Source organism: Hippocampus guttulatus, chromosome 5 (assembly GCF_054856545.1).
Source record: "Hippocampus guttulatus isolate MCC_2025c chromosome 5, RoL_Hgut_1.0, whole genome shotgun sequence".
Taxonomy (NCBI): Eukaryota; Metazoa; Chordata; class Actinopteri; order Syngnathiformes; family Syngnathidae; genus Hippocampus; species Hippocampus guttulatus.
The window spans coordinates 1,050,809-1,065,180 of record NC_141265.1 but is presented as its reverse complement, the minus strand read 5'-3'; the positions used below and the strand labels follow the sequence as shown (position 1 = coordinate 1,065,180).

General features: G+C 44.3%; 1 protein-coding gene across 2 annotated transcripts; it reads right to left on the bottom strand.

Moving 5' to 3' along the window:
- Positions 1–1,125: 1,125 nt before the first annotated feature.
- mapk1 (mitogen-activated protein kinase 1) lies at positions 1,126–12,716 on the bottom strand. 2 transcript variants are annotated; one of them, XM_086112432.1, is made up of 9 exons: positions 12,542–12,716; positions 6,745–6,927; positions 6,201–6,390; positions 5,990–6,106; positions 5,545–5,659; positions 5,345–5,476; positions 4,747–4,856; positions 4,543–4,676; positions 1,126–4,197 (listed from the first exon to the last, which is right to left on the bottom strand). In XM_086112432.1, the coding sequence occupies exons 1-8, from the start codon at positions 12,682–12,684 to the stop codon at positions 4,560–4,562; spliced, it is 1,107 nt and encodes a 368-aa protein (XP_085968558.1). In that variant the 5' UTR covers positions 12,685–12,716; the 3' UTR covers positions 1,126–4,197; positions 4,543–4,559. The 2 variants fall into 2 exon arrangements, with proteins under 2 accessions (XP_085968558.1, XP_085968557.1); XM_086112431.1 differs by having other exon boundaries at positions 4,554–4,676; positions 12,542–12,715.
- Positions 12,717–14,372: the final 1,656 nt, after the last annotated feature.

Here is a 14,372-nt window from a genome sequence, read left to right as displayed (position 1 = left end):
GAATCTGCCAAACGTCACAGACTCATGTGTTCGTTATGTGATCCAATGAACCCGAAAACGTTGTTTTGTGGACTAACTGAGACCACAAAACGACAAAGTCCCGACTTCTATCAAGGACCCTAATGGCAGCAGTAGCCTCGCTACCAAACTGCGGCTACAAATAGCGTCCAATCGACGACAAGCACTTTAGCAACCAGGCCAATCGGCGGCGCGATAGGGCGGGACTATATAATGACAGCCAATCGAAGGCTGAGAAGAGAAGGTGAAGGCGCCTTCGACTGCGCGCGTCGCCGACGACAGACACGTGCCCGACGTCAGGGGGCGTCAGTGCGCGTGCCAGGCTGCGTCACGAACACGTGGTCGCATCTCAAGTAAACAAAAGCTGCCCATCGAAAGACGTCATCGTTTTAATCAGAGTTGATCGTTTTTGTGTCACTCTTGAAATCACATCAATGACCTTCGGAGGTTTCACAATCACGCCGTTTAAATTATTCTATTTTGTGATGAATAACGAATTTTAATGTCACAATATTACACGATTGTCAACACGTTTATTTATTTAATAAGTCACAAAAATGGAAGCATGAACGTGACACACTGACGTGTTGCAACGGAACCACAGCTCCGCCTTTTGGGAGTAATTCAGCAAACATGAGAATGTATTATTGATTTCAATTTATTTCACACACTGTTCTACGTTCAAGTGTGTCACAGATTCCAGATTTTGGGTGCGATTGACCCGTTTTAGTGTTGACATTTAGTTTTAATTATAAGATATCCTTTATTTGTCCCACACTGGGGAAATTTACAGCCTCCAGCAGCAAGAATGTGGGTAGAAAGAAGAAAGAAGAAAAAACAAACAAACACCGTTCAATTAAGTGCAATATAAATACAAAATTGATAAATCGCAGTGCTATTTACAATTGTTTTTCACTATGTATTTCATTATGTTAATATGTAAAACTAATTTGCTTGATTAAAAAATTTCCTAGTACTAATATTCTATGCAGTGTTAACCGATTTAAAAAAAAGTTTTAAAGTGGATTGCCTTTTATTTGAGTGAAAAAAAAGATCACTAATGCTAGACACAATGAAAAAAAGAATCAATAGTAAACAGGCGTGATGTACGATGGGGTAAAACATGTTTTATTGATCATTCTCAAATTAAATACATTTAGAATTGGTTGTTCCAAAGAAAGAAAGCTATTTGGCAATTCTGTGATTGTTGATTGGTGAGAGCAGTCCTGATTGTTGACTTTTCTAGATGAGTGGGTGTGTTTTTCTTCCTGGCTTCCAAAAGACCACTGAATAATTCACTTTTTAAAAACAGTCTTCAACAATAAGAGCAAAATTCTATACATGACAGCAAAATAAAACTGACCCCCAAAAACAAAAACAAAAATTTGAGGCAGTCGCACCCTTAAAAACACAAGCGGGCCTTAATATCTTTTGTTTCTTTTTTTTAGTTTGTTCACAATTGATGAAAACCCAGTGAAGCAACAAGCTCATTTAGTGTCTGATAAAAGCAGAACACTCATCTGACAATAAAAAATATCTGCACGAAAAAACCCAAAAAAAGGGGGGGATAGAAATGTTATGCGCACACACACGCACACACAGCAGTGGCAACAAATCATTTAAAATGTACAAAGCTCACTTTTTTTTCTTTGATTGATCACATCAAAAGCTGCACACGGAATCGTCAAAGAAGGCACAAACAGACAAAAGAACGGAGCACAAGCGCTGATCTGCACACGAAGAATCGTGCCAACGCTACTGCTTCCAAGTGCCTCTGAACGCCTCTACCCAAACAAATGTGTGTGTGTGTGTGTGTGTGTGTAGGCCGCCGCCACGCGCAGGAGTATGCGTGTGTGTGTGTGTGTGTGTGTATATATATATATATATATATACATACACACATACATACACACACCCGGTATATGTATACACACACACACATATATATATATATATATATATATATACTGTATATATACATATAAATATATATTCCAGCTGACAATGTGCAAAATCAGATATTTAAAGTCTACTGTTCTCTTAAGAACTTTTGGCTAGGCCACATCCACTGAACGAAAGCAATTACTTTGTAAAATTCCTGAAGAGATTAGTGACAAGCTAGTTAGCTGGCTGCTTCTTCCAAGTATGTGCTTTCAAAACACTTTTTTTAAAATCAGTTGTCCTTCCTATTGCATTCACGTAGGTTGGGGAGGGGGCAGCATTGTCCAAAAAAAACAAATTACTTTCTAGTCTAATTTGTTGGTCTTTGTGCTGCTTCATCATTTGTGTGGAAAAAGAGCAGCATCCAAAACAGATTAGCGACATAGCGCATTCTGCTACCAAATTAGCTAGGAGCTAATTCCAAGTATATATCATCAAAATACAAGTATGAGGTGCAACAAAGCTGCATTCAGCATTTGTGGAGGTGGGAATTTAATATATCTCCAAAATAGAATAGCGACAAGGATCGCATGCGGCTTTACTAGTTTACAGCAAAAAACAAGTTTGTGTTGTCAACAAAGTGGAGTTAATTTGCCTCATTTGTGTGTGTGTGTGTGTGATTGGGGGGGGGGGGGGGCATTGTCTTAAAAAAAATTACTTTGGAGTTTTTGGTCCTTACGCTGCATTCATTTTTGGAGGAAACAGGATTAACAATCATGAGCACCTGCAAGATGGAGGAGCTGATAGCTCGATTCAAGAGTGCGGGAGTCATTTTGGTTGGGGGGTTGGGTCGGGGGGTGTCCTTCATGACGCATTCATGTTTTTGGGCAAAGCAACGTACCAAAGATATGAGCTACAATGAGCACTTGCAAGCTAGCTAGTTAGCTGGCAGCTAATTTGATGGGTCATGCGATGTTGAAATCTGTTCATGTGGCTTTCATGTTTCGGGGACAGGAAGGGGCAAGAGTCCCTCAAGTCAAACTTTTCGGGTTGAGACAGTTGGTTTTGGTGCTGCCTTTTTGTTTGGGAGGAAAAAAAGCATTGTCCCAAATAGATTAGTCACAAGGAGTGTGGCTAGTCAGCTGCAAGCTAATCGAGGCGCAGAGAACTGGATTGGGCTAACTCCACGTTTGTCATTTGAAAACATCTGCAAAATGATGGAGTTAGCTCGCCCACCCAACTAAAGGTTTCCGTGGCTTAGTTTCAAAAGAGCTTTGTCAAAAAACGTTTAGATTTTTTGGTCAAACCTATTTACACTCGTTCTATTCTTTGAGGAAAAACATTACTACACTCGAGTCGAGTTGAATGATCTCCGTGCCGCATTGAAATTTGTGGGTAAAAAGCAAACTATTCGGCGCAAGCAGCTAATTTGAAGTGCTACGTTGACATCTGAACGCAACCGACGGCTTTCGGAGGTATTTTCCTCAATGTTTGCAGGCGGACGGCGGCCAAGCTAAAAAAAAAAACAATTTCTTTCTTTCTTGAAGTCAAAATGAGAGGTTGAAGCACCTTGTTGGAGGCGGAACGGTAAAGGCCCGTGTGGCACTCGACATGCTCTTTGTATACACAGCTGCTAACAGTCATGCAGAGGGGGCACACTCGACTTCACTGCAGGCGCGCGCACGTGCACACGGACGCACGCGAGGAAAATAGAGTCCGTTTCCCAACATAAACACATATTTTACTACTTAGAAAGGATCAACTATTTGGGTTCGTTCTTTCCCTTTCAAACACATTAAGACTGTCCTGTGCTGACCAGCAAAGGCGAAAACAGAAGCTTCATGTACAATAAAAAGATGATTCTGGAGGAGAACCATCAGAATCATGGCTTTGTTTTTTTTTTTTCTGGCTGATGAAGTCAACTCTGCATATAACACTTTCTTGGGGGTGGGGGCCGCGTGATGTGCAGGTGACAACGCCCCGCACCCTCCCCCCTCCTCCTAAGAAAGCCTTTTAAAGGAAACGTAAAGGGGAGTGGGGGGGGGGGGGGGATGAAAATCGCCCAAGCTGCAATGGACCCCCAAAAGCCGAGCCCCTGGATCACCCTCCCTCATCCCAGAACGACAGACTGATTGATTCCTGACGCCATTCCTGAGCAAAGTGGACTTGATGAGCGACAGCCGAAGCTTTTGAGAAACAAAACGGAAGCAAAAAAAAAGAAAAAAAAAAGAAAAAGCGCAACAACAATGTTGAGGAGGCGGGGCCCGGGAGGGTGGGGGGGCAGCGTTGGCAAATCATCTGCAGGACAAAAAAAAAATACAAAATCAAATCAAATGAAAAAATGACTCTTCATTTTGAATGGTCACCATTTTGCAAAAGGACACGATCTATTCAAATTGTGCATCTGACTGAGGACAATTGAGACGTTACATTCACGCTTCCTGTGATTTGAGGAGGTTTTATTTCGGTGGGGGGCTGAGGGCCTTTTAAAGAAGCCAAAGACCTGCTTCGCTTGGTTCCTGGCCTTATTTTACTACTTTTAAACATTAAAAATGTTCATAGCATTGTTATATTTACTTTTTAGATGAATAAAAGTAGACCAGGTCAGATTGTGTTCCAAAATTTTGTAGCAATGTTTTGTACCATCTCCTGACCTGGCGTTAGGACCGGAAGCCGAGCTGGAAGCGTGCCGTCTCCTCAAAGATGAGCTCCTTCAGCGTCTCCTTGGGAAGGTCGTCCAGCTCCATGTCGAACTTGAACGGCGCCTCGGCGACGGGCTGCGGCAAAACGCGAGCGTCAAGACCGGGGTGGGCGGCGCTTACGATCGGTCGGCGAGGCGGCACGCACCTCGTCCGTGGGGTCGTAGTATTGCTCCAAGTAGGGGTGCGCCAGGGCCTCCTCCACCTCGATCCTCTTGTGGGGGTTGAAGGTGAGCATCTTGTCCAGCAGATCCAATGCTGACAGACAAAAAAAGGCAGCGTGAAAATACCCGCAATGTACCAAAATGTCCACCAGAGGGAGCCAGGCCAAACGCAAGTCAAGCGCGAGCTGCTTTGAGAAATCCAATCATCGACCAAGTATCCTTCCTATTGGTTCAGTGGAAGCGAGTTGATTTTGCGCTCTTAAACACGAACTTGCACATATGAGCTGCATCCGGTTGACACAACAAACCGCATGACGTCACTCTGTTGTTTTCGCGGTCGCAAAAGAATGGCAGGAATGTGATGCGGATATATACGTGACCAAACACACCTGGGCTTTCGCGTTTCCGACTCGGCGGATTATTTCGAGTCACTGACTGTTCTGTATTTCTATTGTGCAAGGTGGCGGCTAAAGACGAACCGTCATAAAAATATTGCGCCTATATTGTGAGCAGGCACCAAGCGGGCTGTGGCCTTCCCCCTCCACCCCTCCTGCCCCCCGCCCTTAAAAAGCAGGTTTGGACCTTTGGCGTCAGCGTTGGGGAAGAGGCGGTTCCAGGGCACTTTGGAGCGCACCGGCAGAGACAGTAAATAGTTCCTGGCTTTGATGTTGATGATGCAGTTGAGGTCCTCCTGAGAAGGAGAGCCCAGGATACCTGAAGGAGGAATCACGTTAGGAGAAGAGGAAACATCAAGACGGAGTTAAAAAAAAAAAAGGTTTTACCGAGAATGTGGTTGAGCTGATCCAGATAGTGTTTCCCGGGAAAGATGGGCCGGTTGGACAACATCTCAGCCAGGATGCAGCCCACTGACCAGATGTCTATGGACTTGGTGTAACCCTAAAAGGCAACCCAGAGACATGTTGACATCTAAAGCAGGGTGGCCATATTAGATTTATTAAAAAAAAAAAAAAAATGAACATGTAAAATATGAAAAATGGTTCAAGCATTTATTGACTAAAAAAAAATTGTGATGTAATAAAAGAGGCCGCATCTCTCGGCAAATTTCAACTTCAACTTTGGATCAGGAATTTGCGGAATTTCGCGATTGGCGGCCGAGCCGAGAGTCCCTTTGCTTCATGGCCACTTTTACGGCGCAATCTGCATCGCAGATCTTCCGTTTTTACGGAACATAACATTCCCTTTCAATCAGAGTGGAACCGAGCAGACCTTGGAGTTGAGCATGATCTCCGGCGCTCGGTACCAGCGCGTGGCCACGTACTCCGTCAGGAAGCCGGTGTGGTCGTGGTCCGGGTCGGCCACGCGGGCCAGACCGAAGTCGCAGATCTGAGGAGCGGCAGACGGCGACGGTGAAGAGCACCGCCGAAAAAGGGCCAAGAGAGCGCCGGGCGCGGGGGGGGGGGGGGGGGAGATGGCCTACCTTGAGATCGCAGGTGGTGTTGAGCAGGAGGTTCGAGGGCTTGAGGTCACGGTGCAGCACGTTGGCCGAGTGGATGTACTTGAGGCCTCGCAGGATCTGGTAGAGGAAGTAGCAGATGTGGTCGTTGCTCAGGTGCTGGGTCTTCAGCAGCTTGTACAGGTCCGTCTCCATCAGGTCCTGCACGATGTAACTGAGGCGCGGCGCGGTTGAGGAAACCTTCGCGAAGCTTTTTGGCAAGTTTGCAAAAGTCCGCTTACAACGGCTCGACAAACAGAACGGCGCAAATTTTTGCCGACCCAACTTTGGTCACGTGAACTCCAGTAGGCGGAAAAGTTTGAGGTTGGCCGGAAAGACCTGCGAGCCTCAAGCGAATGGAGGTCCGGTGGGGGTCGAAGCAGTTCAGGTTAGATGTCATCGGCAAACGCGGTGCGTCAGCTTGCGGCCGCTGTGCTGCGCCGCGGACGGAACAAGACGCCGACCGAATCCGATCCGATTCGTCGACGGACTGCCCGGCGACAGCCCCGACGCGGCGGGTTAAGGATACACATCCTTCATCTGATCGATGGTGGGCGTGCGTATGATGTCGTTGATTCCGATGATGTTCTCGTGCTTGAAGCGCAGCAGGATCTTGATCTCGCGCAGCGTGCGCTGGCAGTACGTCTGGTGCTCGAAAGGGCTGATCTTCTTGATGGCCACGCGAAGCTTGTTGTCGCGGTCGTACGCCGAGCTGGAAAGAGACAAAGAGAGAGAGAGAAAAAAAAAGGGAGCGTCACCGAGGAGTGCAAATCGAATGCTGTCTGTGCTTCTTTCTGTTCATCGTATCTTTTCCTATGTGACTTCGGGCTCGCATTGTGACCGTCGCAGCTCACCGGTTTTCTGGGTTTGGTTCAGGGGGGACGGTGGCAACGAACACAACAATTGGCTATTAGCGAGACTTGAATGCATTATTAATATGAGATTATTTGCACACATGTTGGACCGTTTTCGTTCCACCTAGGTACAAATGACCTGGCCTCATGTTGTCGTATTTATGTACAATTCAACAAAGGAACCAAACAACAAACAAAACGGTCGTCCCCGCAATCGTACGAAAATCCGTCCGATTGATTTTTTTTATCTTTTTTTTCACCCATCTTTCAAGACCCGACAGCACTCGGACGTCATCGGAACGGAGACAAATGCGACAACTGGCGCTCCTCCGAATGCCGCTGCTGGTTTCTTCTCACCACCCCCCCCCCCCCCCCGGCCGCATAGTGATTGCTTTCTCTTTCTTTCTTTATTTTTAACGCCGCAGAGAGTGAAGAACGCCCACATTGTGTGACAGGAGAAGAAAAAGCGGTTGCCACGGTGACGGCCAAACGTAAACAGTGGCGTGCCAGCCTTCTGCCACGGAAATGTGACCGACCTTCCTTTCCACTTGGCTGTGAGGAATGCGCGCGCGCGAGCGTGTATGTGTGGGAGACAGAGAAGGAGAACTGCAAGATACCGACGGCCGCTTGCGTTGCACTCTGCATGATGCTAACACCCTCATCTCTTTAACATGTTTGCCTTTTTTATTTTATTTATTTTTTTTTTTTAGGGTGATGCAGATTTTTGGCAGACCAAAAAAATATATCCTGATTACATATGAATACCCCAATGGGCATCTATAATTGATATGATTTCTTCAAATTGCATGACATTGACAGCCATTTTCTATGATTGTTTTTTTTTTTTCTCCGCGTGTTTAGAAAAGACAGATTTGGGGATAGAACACACATTAAAATGAACTACAAATAAATGAAGTATACACAATGAAAATAAAATATCCAGTCGCGGGAAATAGCACGTCATGAATGAAGTTAGAAGGATGCTATGTCATACACATTCACGTTGAAGTGGTTTTTTTTTTGTTTTTTTAAAGCAACTATGACTTTAGATTTGTTCATTTGGCGAGGTGTCCGCTGCATGCACCGCACGTGCGGATCCGAGATGCGGTATAGCAGGTCCAATAACTGGCATTCCCTCCCTCAAAAGGTACCACAGGATGGCGGCAAAGCACAACTTTTGCATAAATGGAGACCCTCGACTTTGAACGATTAATCAGCCGATATTAGTCCTTTTTAATTGGCAAAAAAAAAAAAAGAAAAGACACATGAACACAAGACAACGCGAGACAAAGATAATGACATTCAAACAAATATTTTGAAATGAATGTGAGCTTGGATGGTTGTTCGTCTCTGTGTGCCCTGCGATTGGCTGGCAACCGATCAAGCGGTTCGGAAAATGGATGGATTGATGATTTTAGCCTTTTTTTTTTAATACTATGGCCAATTAACCGGTTATCATAATTTTATTCTGCCAAATATCCGAATTGGGCTAAAAGAAATCCATTTCAAAAGGACCCTTCTTCTTGGGAACAAGGTGACGCTGAAGCAATACTTTTTCATGAGTCGCTGAGTTTTGGGGTGAATGAAGCCCAGGAGGGAAGAAAGAAAAACGAAATGAATAGAAAACCAGCCAAACAGCCGAATCTACAAATCATCATCATATCAGAGATTTGAAGGTGGAGTAGCTCCATTTGTTGAAGAGGCACAGCGGTCCCCATATGTGCAATTTTTTTCAAAAATGATATGTCATTTAATGCCAATTATTTTTGCGGACCGCAGCTGGATGAAAAAATAAATAAAATCGATCCTTGGCCTACTTTGACAAACAGATCTTATTAAGGCAGCAGGCAACTCCTTTGAAATAACAATATGTTCCCCTCAGAGTGTTCTGCCCAAACCTCCATGACAGTCCCGCCGCATTTCCTGCTTCTTCGTCCTCAGCGGTGTTGCCATGGAGACGGGAATGCAAAGGCTTCACGCTGCATCCGTCGCCGTGTTATGTAACGCCACTGTTACCATGATGACGTTACGGGGAGGGGGGGAGGGGGGTCAAAAATTGTAGCGCTTTGCCGCCATTTCACGGCATCCTGGTGCCAAAGAACTATTTGAAAGTGAGATGAGGCGCTCCACTGAGACAAAAGTAGTGTTTTGCCACCATCTTGTGGCGTCTCGACGTCATCATGCCGCCGGTTCATGATGCCAAGAACTATTTGAAGTCGGATGATGAGCTGAATTGATACAAAAGTAGTGCTTGGCCAACATCTTTGACGCCAAGGAACTATGTTCAAGTGATCCGAGGAGCTTCAAATCAACAAAAGCAGTTATTTGTCGCCACCTCGCTGCTTCTGTTGTGCAAGCGCAAAGAACTACTCTATGTTTAAGTGAGTTGACAAGTTTCATTAGGACACAAATAGTGCTTGGCCACCTTCTTGGTGCCGACGAGCTATGTCGAAGTGTGTCGGGGAGCTTCAGTTTGACAAAAGTACAACTTTGCCATCATCCAAACTAGCAATGTTCGCTAACACTTCTTTCCAGATCAGTATTCACTCTTTAAGTACTTACCAAGTATCAATACCTTGAATACTTTTGATATGTAAAATTTCATTTGATAGTGTCGTGATGTCAGATAATTATTTTTTTTTTCCTTTAAGTATCTGTGGCTGGTATCGGTTACTTCAACCGGAACATTATACGTTAAAATGACTATTGTATTCATCACTGATATAAAAGTCTCTACCCAATGATCGGGGAGTAGGGAGATGAGAGCGTATGCGGGTTGTTTATGCGGTCTTGCCGGGCGCAATCTCATAAACGACATCTCCTCCTCAGCGGCTCATTCTTTGCCATTGGCTGTGAGGGCAGGGTGGGGGATGCTTGTAATGATGTCACGGGCAGAGGGGTTGCCACGGAGATGAGCGCCACAATGGCGTTCCAAGAGGACAGCGGCGGCGCAAAGCATCGGCGAGGGGCAGCGGGGCGACAATTCCACTTTGCCTTGAGCTTTAAGAAGGCACGAAAGACTCAATTGGGACTGGGGCAGTTTCCTCAAAGCAAATCGATTTCAATGTGACTGAATGAAGCCAACAACATTGTTGTGCGACTTTGTATTCAAAGAACAAAACAACAACAAAAAAGGCTTGGAGGACACGAGTGCTTCTGGTCTGTCCAGCTGAACCGTGGCAACATATGGATGGAAGAAAAATGGTCTTTTCTGTCCATGAAAAAGAAGTCGGGTGTCACATTGGACAGCGCCGATACAGATACTTGATCGGGTCGGCAATGTATCGTAAGGGACAACGAGACCGCGCATCGCGATACTAACGAGATAGTGGAAAAGTCGCAAATTTGAACAAAATGGTCAAGATTTTTCAGAGCGTTTCATCAAGTCAACCGTTTTTAGATGGCTAAAATGAATTGCGTCACCTGCGTAACATCAAAATTAGAATCTAAATAAATGTGTTTCTTTTTTAAATCACAGTAAATTAAACATTGGACGGAAGATCATGACAGTCAAACATTCCCCCCAGTAAAAATAAAAATTTGTCAAGAAAACAACTAAAGAATACATCGGCCCGTTTTTACAGATTTATCCCTGTTGTAAAGTTAAACAAATACTAAAAGTATTGTAAAACAGGGAAATGTTTGGCCTGTAATTCAAACCTTATTGTTGTAAGCATGAAGGGACCAGAAATAATTATTATTATTATTTATTTATTTTTTATAAATTGGCTCATTGATCCGTTATCAGATTTTTTATTTTTTTGTCAATTTTTAGTTCGGCCCTTATGCCTACACAACAGCAATGCAAACTTCCCCAAATTTCGTTGAAACGGTCATAATACATTTTGAAAACAAGCCATGTTGGCTTTGACAAACTGTGGAGGAAAGAAAAAAAGTGAAGGATATTACATCATATTCAGAAGAGCACACGCCGACACGCAGAGGGGCTGTTTAACGTGCGGTGCTCGTAAAGATAAGCATCCGTCGTGATAACGCTTCTATGGCCAAGTGAACCATCAACCTACAAACCTAACGTGCTTTACGAGAAACTACAAAAGCAATTTAACCGACGCTTAAGCCGGGGGAAAAAAAAAGTCAGACACTACGAGGCGTACAAGTAAACGCCTGGGTCACAAATAAATTCTTCCTTGGAACTTGCTTTATAAAAGTGTGAGGCTTGACAAAGGATTTTATCTGAAGATAGACTCGCCTCACGCTAAAAGAAAAGAAAAAAGATGAGTTGAGTGATGTGGTTTCGCTGAAAATGGGACCGAGAGGAGTACAATGACATCATTGTTACATTTGAGTGCTTTCAAGCAGCAACGCGCATCTAACAGCTCTACGCTTACATAGTCTAAATATACGTACATATATAGATAGACACACAAACACATCTTATTTATATATGAAATATACTTCTCCCTCGTTACAAAAAATATTTTTTGCTTCCTAGCAGCGGGCGGAATAAATTACAGCAAATTCAAAACAAATTACAACTGCCAATATTGTTTACTCGATTTATTATTATTATTTTTGTGTGGTTGCTGATGGCGCACTGCTTACACTAACAACATAGCTTCGCGGTGCACACAAAGAGGTCCTGGTTGACAAAGGTAGAGTCGGCATTGACAACTTGGCTATTTATTATTTTGCCTCTTTTTTTACCCTCTGTTTGTATAAATGTATCACACGGTTGTTTGATTACTCAGAAAAAAATATGTTTGTGCAGTCCTGCTCAAAAATCAAACCAGAACATATATTTATGATCAAAATGGGGAGAAATGCCAATGTTTTCTCATTTTGATAAGTGACTGATCCAGTGGTATGGGCACGGACACACTTCTGGACACCATAAATAAATATTTGAATGAAATACGCATTTAATTCGTAATTTAAGTGTACAGATAACTAATCGCATACAAATCAAAAATAACCTCGATACTCGATGTTCGTATATGACGTATATCGTCAGTGAATGTAATGACTGCATGATGACATGGAAATGCTATGAGTGAAAAGGATTTCATTTAGCCCTCATCCAGCATTTCTGACAGGTCTCCGATAAAATACATTGACCTGTTAAATCTATTTGTTGTTAATACAAAAATTATAAGCTATAATACATTATTTACGGCACTAACAAAAACCTCTAGCAGCGGCGACAAAATCACTTTTTCCTCAACATGGAAATCTGTAGATTACTCGAAGAGTTCGGCTCCATAAAACACGTTTGGGTTGAAACAAGTTCACGCTGAGCTGTCGCTATGTCCGGGTAACGATGTAAATACAACAAAATGTGTGTCATTTAGCGGAAGGAATGGTTTAATTTGACGGGTTTTGACGCGGTAGCAGCTAGCGAACCAAACAGCCATTAGCCGTGTGGCTAAGCTAACTGGAGGTGTGTTCCAGTGACGGCGGCTCCCTGGCTTATGTAAGGCAGCTTCGGGGTGCTCGGCGCGCGGCCTCACTCACCACACCATCCCGTAGGCTCCCTCGCCGATGTACGACAGATTGCTGTAGCGAGGCCCGACGTCGAACGCCTGCCCGCGTACCAGCTCGGTCCCCGGGCCGGGGTTGGGGCCACCGACCGGGGCAGATACCGCCGCTGTCGCCATAATGAGCGCTGGTGGGCTTCTTGTTCTTTTTTTTCCCCCCGGAGTGAGTCCAACAAAAAAGGGGGAGGATATGGATGACTTGTGAGTCCGTGTGGAGTTCGACGGAGGCCTTGGGCTGGAGGGGGGAGGGGGGGGGGGGGCGTGTGAGCGAGTCCGAGGAGGAGGGAGCACAGCGCCGCGGAGGAGCTGCGAGTGGCTGCCAGGCAGCACAAGTTAATGCAGCAGGAAATAACCACAGTCATGTGATCCACTCCACGCCACAGCGTTTTTCCTGATGGTGTGGATCTTTTTTTTACGGCGGCCACGGTGGGTATTTACTAAACTGCAGAGGGTACGAGACATCTCTTCAAATCAGGCATTTAATCAAGCACAGCTCGAGGATTTTTTTCTCTCTCCCAGGGCTAAAGGCGTTGGGAAATACTGTGCGACGCCGAGGAGGCACAACTTCAACAAAACTTACAATTTGAAGGGCACATACTATGTAAAGAGGAATTGTCTTTGATGCAAATCGTTGCATGCAGGGCTTGTTTCTCTACCCATGACTCGACTGCTAGCCAGGGTGAAGATCATCCATTTCCAAGCGAGTACATGATGAATGCACCTAGGAATTCATATACAAATAAATACTGTACTCCATACAAATGATAATATAGATTTTTATTGTTTAGAAGTGTTACAAAGGTCAATTTCTATAACTTTAGGTAAATACTAGTTTTGCTATGATACAATACACTTGTTAGAATTTCTAATAGTGGAAGATTAAAAAAAAAAAAAGCAGAGGGAAGGGGAGTCGTGTGCATAGCTTATAACCATCCATCCTCCGGACAACACCATCATAGAATAAAATGACAAAAAATATAAATAATTGCTTTTAAAAAAAAGAGTATAAGTATAATAGGTGATGTAAACAAAACAAATTAGTGGTTCATTCCCAAAACGTGACCTAAATCTAACCATGAGTGGGCGTTTTTAGACAAAAGCTCTGAAAAGACCATTTTAAAAGAAAAAACAGTACTAATTGTCACTGTTATGGTGGAATACATTCAAAACTAATTCCTAAAGATGAAGAAAATGAATAAAACAAAGAAAACGTTCCAAGCAGCCAGCTGTTTGTAAACATTTCTTTGCTGTTTCTCAAGCTCTTTTGTGAACTATGTTGGGTGTCAACACTGGTTGCTCCACCAGGGGGCAGCAGAGTGATCACAGATGAGGTTCAGATCATCAAAAAACAACTTTCAAAATTGCAAGGGCGAGGGGGGGGGGGGGGAGAGATGCCTTGTGTCTCTTGGCCGTCATTGGCGTTCTCGCGGGAGACGAAGACGCTTCGGGCTCAGAAAGCGAAACGGTCACGGGCTCCAAAAACTGCAAAGTGGCTCACTTTGGGTTCCCCGATCCACAGGAACCTCCTCGGTTTCGTCGTTTGTGGACGAAAAAAGAGGCGGCGAGCTCAAGTCGATCCGTAAATTTACTCCCTGGCCACGTTATCTCAATGCGTGTTGCCACAACAGCTGCGTAAGGTAAACTCAAGTGATTGCATTGACTGCAATGCCGATAACGTGAAAACACACAACTCATGATGTCATCTTAATACGTGAAGCTGCAGCGGCACTTTGGACTTTGCCGAGTTCTGTGTGAAAAGCGCCTTTTCACATTTTTATCATCTACCGTACATATCTGACCGCAGTAAG